This window comes from Cynara cardunculus (assembly GCF_001531365.2).
Source record: "Cynara cardunculus var. scolymus isolate 2C chromosome LG 17, CcrdV1, whole genome shotgun sequence".
Classification (NCBI taxonomy): Eukaryota; Viridiplantae; Streptophyta; class Magnoliopsida; order Asterales; family Asteraceae; genus Cynara; species Cynara cardunculus.
This window is the reverse complement of record NC_037544.1, coordinates 7,310,748-7,318,690: the sequence shown is the minus strand read 5'-3', so window position 1 is coordinate 7,318,690 and position 7,943 is coordinate 7,310,748. Positions and strand designations below refer to the sequence as shown.

General features: G+C 31.2%; 1 protein-coding gene across 1 annotated transcript; it reads right to left on the bottom strand.

The window, feature by feature from the left end:
* Positions 1-727: 727 nt before the first annotated feature.
* On the bottom strand, positions 728-7,170 carry LOC112500589 (WAT1-related protein At1g68170-like). The gene is made up of 6 exons (XM_025104098.1): positions 6,991-7,170; positions 5,809-5,871; positions 1,915-2,169; positions 1,505-1,663; positions 1,274-1,422; positions 728-971 (listed from the first exon to the last, which is right to left on the bottom strand). The coding sequence occupies exons 1-6, from the start codon at positions 7,168-7,170 to the stop codon at positions 728-730; spliced, it is 1,050 nt and encodes a 349-aa protein (XP_024959866.1).
* Positions 7,171-7,943: the final 773 nt, after the last annotated feature.

Here is a 7,943-nt window from a genome sequence, read left to right as displayed (position 1 = left end):
GTTTTTTCATACTCAGAACACAAACTGAATCTCTAACCAAAAAGAACATGTATGAATTTAAAAAAAATCATTGTTTCACTTATAAACGTTTAATTTTTTTTAATTATCTTATTCATTTTTTGGTTTTACTTATCAACTTTGGTAAAAAAATTTAGAACAACCAAAAATCATACATGAAACAACATTATGAACTTTAAATAATAATCATTGTTTCACCTATGAACGTTGGTAAATTTTTTGGAATAACCAAAGTTTATATAGGAAAAGAAATGAATTTAATTTCAAATCTAATTTAAGGGATAAAGCGGAAGTAAAACCGAATTTAAGAGAGAAATGAAATTAAAACTGAATTTAAAGGATAAAGAAAAAGAATTTAATTCAAAAAATAACCGAATTTATCTTCCAAAAATAAACATAATTTATTCCAAAATTTCCCTTCATTTAATTTATTCTCTTTCATCAATTTAACCGTAATCGTTGATAAGAAAATGACTCAGATGAGTTTATAAAGTTAATAAGTTAAAATAATTACGCGTCTCTATATATAATATATAGGTTAAAACTGATATAAAATTACTCAAAAACCATTTCAATTGAACAATCGATCTAAAAGTTCTATATTCACATTAACCACACTTAACATAGGTTACTAGCAAATAAAAACCAGTACCTTTCTACTTCTTTTGATCGTTCAGATGGAACATACAAACTTTTTATTTTCTACACTTTATTCTTCAGTAACTTCTTGCTCCTTTTCTTTTACCCTTGTAGATAATATAGGCAACTCGTTGTTTTCATTCGTAGTCAAAAAGGAGGTACGAGTAGGAGTGATCGTGGTGTTGTTATTGTTTAAGACATCATTCACATTTTCTGAACACGTCACAGGCATTTGCTTAGACAGCCTATTCATATTGCTTCTACCCCATAACATCACGTACAATCCTGCTACAATGATGATGGATCCTACTACACTGCAAACGACAATATGTCATTGAATGTTGCTTACAATTTAACGATGTGAAAACATCAACAATTAATTACTGTGTGTAAATGTCACTACAACAAGATCGAGTTTATTGGAGGCTAAATTTGTTTAAATGTCATAATATACTATTTTATAACACTTTGGTCCTATAAACTTAAGTTTTATAGAATTGTCTATTAAGACAGTTAAACAATTTTGGCGTCTAATAAACCTAAATTTATTATAGTATGTGACTGGTTTATATGCTATACCAAGCAATGGCAACATATATATCAGGAATTTGCTTACCTTCCCACGTGCAACTTTTCGTCAAGTACAAGGGAGCCGGCTATTGCCACGAATACAAGCATCAGAGGGTTAAAATTTGACACGAATAATGGACCTTGCAAATGTACAGATGTCGTGATGAATATAATTGACAACGATGAAGCTATTGCCTGTCACAAATACAAATGAATCAAGATTTAATGTATTTCACGTTAATCAGATGTTCAAAACAACCGAAAGATAATTTATTACCGTAAAAAGAGCGGCAAACAATCTAATGTTCCAACCCAACTTCCATTCACTCCAAGATCTTTCGGTACAAAGGGTAAAAACAAACGATTGTATGAGACCCATTACAATGAATAGAAACGTGCCTGAATAATGGCATGGATAATTCGCGCTCATCCTACCCTGTTCGTTGAAAATGTACGTTGTAAAAATATAAATATCAATAAGTTCATAGGGTTGAGTTCCAGTGTGAAGGGAAGTTATGGTGAGAAACGTGGAAAGATATCTCCACTCTTAGATCAGTTCTAATTGAATGTCAATACTAATAAAATGCACCAAAATGTACCGCATTAATTCGTTTCTCACAATAACTTTCCTACCATACGATACTTGACCAAAGTTGATAATATTAAGTATCTTATTAAACCTAATACCTGAAGCGATAAATAAAGGGCAATAGAAAGAGAAGAAGCCAGTCCCAATAGAGAGCCAACGGTCTGATGGATAGAAGTCTTTTGGGTTGCTGCCACGTACTGTCCATGCATATGTTGACCCCCATGCAGAATGTTGACATGAGTTGACCAAATGTTGAGCTGATGACCTTTGTAGAAAGTAAGAACCATTGCTCCAACCACCCCCACAAGAGTTCCAATCACCTTTGCCTTGCCTCCCTTTGTACCTATTTTCACCTTCTCAATGCTTATTGGTCCAAAAATTCATAAGTTATAATTTATATTAGTTAAGTTAATAGACCAAATAAAACCGATTTCTAATTCAGTTTAAAACTATGAACAAAGTTGTAGGCTCCTAAACTCGTTCATCTCTCAGGAATCGATTTATGGGTGTGTAGGCCAAACCTTTACGTTACCAATTTAAGGGTAGGGGTGACAACATATGCCATCATGAAAGTTACTAGATAAGTCTGTTGTATGAGGTCTTGCGTTACAACTATCAAGTTTAATTTTATCGAGGAAGTAAGATCATAATAGGATGCTTTATCGTTTGCATACATCATTCTTATTTGAAAGGGGACGGTACATCTGGTATACATGAATATAATAAAGAAAACGCTTGACGAATTCGATATCTATTAATGATGTTTTGTTAGTGTTTATGATATATGTGCCCATAAAGATATTGTAACATCGTGAAGCTCAAAGTCCATAAACTTGCCAAATTCTAAATCAACATACAGTTATGAAGTAAATTATTGGTAGCTCCAAACTTAAACTCATTCATCTTTTAAGAAATTAACGATTGGCATGTAGGCCAAACGTTTACATAAGAAGGTTAAGTGAGTTGGGGGTTGTGACATATCTTGATGGGAAATAGATAGAAATGGGATATGGGAGTTTTTTTCTACAGATTTTAAGGTTGTGACGATCGATAAGTTTCACAATCGTTTTCTATATATTTATGAGTAATTGACCAACAATTTGTTAAAAGGAATTTTAGAAGGGTATTCAAGTGAATGAGAGGATTTTATTGTATGATCATATCCATACCATACCAAAGTGAGAAATGTGTTGGAAAATTTTACCCAAACAAAACACCAATGATAAAGGTGAAGGGAGGGGTGAGATTGGTAAAAGCTGAAGCAAATGTTGCCGAAGTTTGAACTAAGGATTCGACAAATAAAATTTGTGCCATCGGACCCCTGCATTATTGTATACAGTTTATGAGAAAAATTCATATATATAAAATAGAACAATAGTTGCCGCATAAATTTCAGATAGTAAGTATTCAAATCAAATCGGCACTTTAAGATATATATATATAGACTTGAGATCATGTGAGACCAATTGTTTTTCGTGAGACCCGTAAGACCAATTCTCAATCTTTGGATTAGATTTATAATCTGACAAAATATAAATATTCATAAACGCCACGAGATTTCTTAATAATTACCAAATTGCCATCGTCCAATTTAAACCGTTAGATCATTAACTTATAAAGTTGATCAATGAACATAAATTGGTCTTATGGGTCTCACGAAAAACCTTTGGTCTCACATGAACCCAACCCTATATATATAGGGGCCTATTCAAGGGAGAACTGAGTTGTTTGTGGTAACTGTGAGAACTAATATTAACCATAAATCAATATATAAATTAGGAAATTTATAAATTTGGTAATTTTAAATTAAAATCTTAATGCAATGATATTTTTGGTATTTTAAAACTCTCCTCACTCTTCTCTTCTCTCTCCGGCCACCGTTCTCCGGCCTCCGGCCACCGTCCTCCGGTGATACCACTATGATACCACTGTGATACCTAAAAATATTGACTCTGTTAAACAAAAGATATATTGTGATACCTAATCATATATAAGATGCATAGTGATACCACTGTGTTACATCTTCGATCGATCACACAAACGACATCAATGTGATACCCAAGCACATATATGATGCATTGTGATACCATCGTAGTATCACCGGCGGACGGTGGCCGGAGGACGGTGGCCGGAGAGAGAAGAGAGGAGGGAGGAAAGTTGTAAAATACCAAAAATATCTTTGCATTAAAATTTTAATTCAAAATTGCCAAAATTATAAATTTCCTAATTTATCTATTGATTTGTGGTTAATATTGGTTCTCACAGTTACCACACACTAATTAGTTCTCATTTGATTAGGCCCATATATATATATATATATATATAGAGAGAGAGAGAGAGAGAGAGAGAGGGTTGGGTTCACGTGAGACCAGCCTGTTTTCGTGAGACCCGTGAGACCACATTTTTACACGTAAACTTCACAGCAAAAACACTGTGAAGGTTAAAAAAAAGTCACCTTCACAGCATTTTGCTGTGAAGTTTCAAATGTAGAAAGGTGGTCTCACGGGTCTTATGAAAACAAGTTGGTCTCACATGATCCCAAGTCTCTCTCTCTCTCTCTCTATATATATATATAGAGAGAGAGAGAGAGGAGCGTTCTCATTTGTAAAAACCGTACAAACCACCATCATACGTCGATTTCATTGTTTAATCTTATGAAATTTTTTCATGAAATTGTTTAATCTTGTGAAATAGTTTCATATAATATTTTTTTTTTGATGAATTTTGTTTCATATATGGTTATGAAATTGTTTCATATAATATTTAATTAAATTCTAATGAAACTATTTCATGTATTTCTCTTAAATTAAAATAATGAAGATGATAATATCCATGATTAACACCCTCTACAATAAAAATGGTTAATCAACCTCTCATAATTACAAAAAAATGAACAAAATGAAAAATTATGTTTGGTTGAATGAAGTTTTCACGATTTTTACAAATTGAGTGGTTTTTATTTGAACGCTCCTCTATATATACATATATATATATATATCTATATATATATATATATATATATATATATATGAGATTTACTTTGCAAACCATGTTATTTGTAGAAACCGTACAAAACTCATTCAACCGATCAAATTTTTTCATTTTGTTCATTTTTATTTGAACGCTCCTCTATATATACATATATATATATATCGCTCCTCTCTCTTTCTCTCTCTCTCTCTCTCTCTATATATATATATATATATATAGGAGCGATCAAATACAAACCACCCAATTTGTACAAACCGTGCAAACCACCCTCATCCGTCGATTTCATTATTTAATCTTATGAAATTTTTTCATGAAATTGTTTCATATAATACTTTTTTGATGAAGTTGTATAATATTTTTTTGATGAAGTTGTTTCATATATTGTTATTAAATTGTTTCATATAATACTTAATGAAATTTTAATGAAACTGTTTTATGTATTTCTATAAAATTAAAATAATGAAGATGATAATATCCATGATTAACACCCTTCACAATAAAAATGATTAATCAACCTTTCATAATTACAAAAAAATGAACAAAATGAAAAATTATGATTGGTTGAATGAGGTTTGTACGTTTTGTACAAATTGAGTGTTTTGCATAATTTTACTCCTATATATATATATATATATATATATATATATATATATATGATTGAGTTTCGATGAGAATTGAATCAGTCCAAATTGAATATCAACATTGATAAAATGTACCGAGATGCACTAGATCAATTATTGTATCAACCGCAATTCATTAGATGAGGGTGAAATTAAAGTGATCAAGGGTCCATATTCATTCTTATGCTTTTAACCTTAACTCTTCTCACACTATCTTTCATCTATATATAAAAAATTATCATTAAAATTGTATGATCTTAAACAATAAATTAGTTGTCAAATTTTTTAGTAACTATCAATAATTTTTCTTTTTTATGTATTTATTCAAACATACACAAAATACGTTCACGTTTACGTGATTAAGTAGCACTTACGACATACCCAAAAATTGCGCAAACAAAAGCTTGGACGAGTATTCTCCATGTTAGCTTCGGTCTTCTGTTTCTGCAACATTTACAAAAAAAGGTAAATTAAACAAGAGTTATAAAAATTCAATAAACATATTTCACAAATACTCATGTTTTTATAATTTATTTAATTCAATAGAGGTATGAATAAATGATTATTTTGTATTATAAATTGATTGTGTTTATTAATAGAGGTAGATCCAGATTTTTTTTTTTATAAAATAGTAATACAAAATAATCTCTAATTAATTATAGATACAAATTTAAGTATAAAACACTAATAAATCACTTACGCCCGATTTCAATGATTTAAATTTAGAAACACAAGTGTGGTGTCTGATTGATTTGAGCTTGACTCCAAATGTCAAAAGTACCTGGAGGTCCCAGGTTCAAATCCAAGGAGAATAAAAATCCCCTTGTGGCCACGGAGGTTCAAATGCGGTGACTCCGGGCTATCTGCAAAGTAGGTGGTTGCCCTAGGATGTATTATGCATGATCTAAATAGTGCATAATATTAAATAACATTGTTTCTAAGACTTTATTTGAATGATTTATAATATGATATTCAAATAAAAAGACTAAATATCATGAGAACGCAATAAGAGAAAGTTAAAAGAATGTTCATATACGTATCATTAAAAACATCAATTTAAAGATGCATACGTGATCTCATATGAATAATCTGTAACGTCATTCATCTTCAATCCGATTCTTTTCAACGATTCACATAAGAAACTTCCTTTCTTACAGACATTCTTACGATATTTAGGGGTCGTTTACTAAACACTTACTTGGTAAGTACTTAACGTCATAAATTTTCTCATTGGATGAACATGAGAAAGGCCAAGAATCTTACTGAGTAAGAGCGATGAAAATGATGGAGAGTCTTACCCGGTAAGTAAGGATGACGACTCTTACCCATGTAAGCGCTTACCCAACAAATTGTTGCATTCGATATGTTTTGATGTACTAAAATCCTATGCATCAAAATAAATTATAGTGTTAACTCCTATTGGTAAACGCTTATCGGGTAAGCATTTGAGTAAACAACCCCTTAGTCTTCTTATTAAACAGACTCCACGATTTATAATATAATATTAAACAACAGACAGAAAGTACACCTTTCAATGATGAGAGCAAGAGGAAGAATGATTACAGAACCAAATAAGTAGCGATAGAAAACCATAATCCTCATATGCATTCCATCATTTGCTGCCAATTTATAGGCAACAGTGATTGCTGCAATTGCCAATTGAGCTGCTATCATCATCATGGTTGCCTTCAACCCTTGCATCTTCTTCGTTACCAGTTCTGTAGTTGGTTTTGAGGTCTCCATCGAAACGATATGATCGCCAGAAAGTAATACCATACACACGTCTTTCTTTCAATTCTCGTCTTTCAAGATTGATGTTGTTAGAGGGTTCTTTGTATTTGTAGAGTAAAAAACACCAGCTCATAAGGGTTAGGTGGCAAGCTGCATGCAAATATGAATTTATATCAGACAGGGAGAGAGAAATAGATAGAGTTAGAAACTTCAATCTACATGTATTTTAATGGAGTATTTAATTTTGAAGTAGTATTCAGTTTCACATTTTATTTATTACAGTATGTTTTATTGTATATTGAAGTAATATATTGTGATCACAATAGAATTGATTTTCTGGTACGGCTGAAATGTAGAAACATTCTAAAAAAATACTTTATAGGACTTAAGTTCACTGCAATAAAATTGGGTTTATGGGACACCCACAATCTCTAAGTGTTTCAATAGACTGTTTTATAGGACTTAATTTATAGAAACCAATATATAAAGCGTCCTATCTAAAGGTTTTGTAATAAGTTTATATGACGTTTTCGGGCGTCTTAACAAGTTTTTAAGGACATTTTTAATACAAAGTGTTGCATTAGCAACTTTAAAGGACACTTTTGAGAAATTGTCCTATAAACTCAATTTTTTATAGGACACTTCTTTTATAGGACATTTTTTTTATAGTGTCGTATAAAGTTGATAATGAGACGCTTTTTATTAAATGTGTTCTAAAAAACTTGTTACGACATCAAAAAACGTCATATAAACTTAATACAACACCATTAGATATGACACTTTAT

Coding starts and splice junctions, on each gene's coding strand:
- LOC112500589 (XM_025104098.1), bottom strand. CDS start 7,170: ATGGAGACCTCAAAACCAACTACAGAACTGGTAACGAAGAAGATGCAA. Junction 5,872..6,990: donor ATCGCTACTTATTTGGTTCT/GTAATCATTCTT, acceptor TAAATGTTGCAG/AAACAGAAGACCGAAGCTAA. Junction 1,664..1,914: donor CCCTTTATTTATCGCTTCAG/GTATTAGGTTTA, acceptor TTCAACGAACAG/GGTAGGATGAGCGCGAATTA.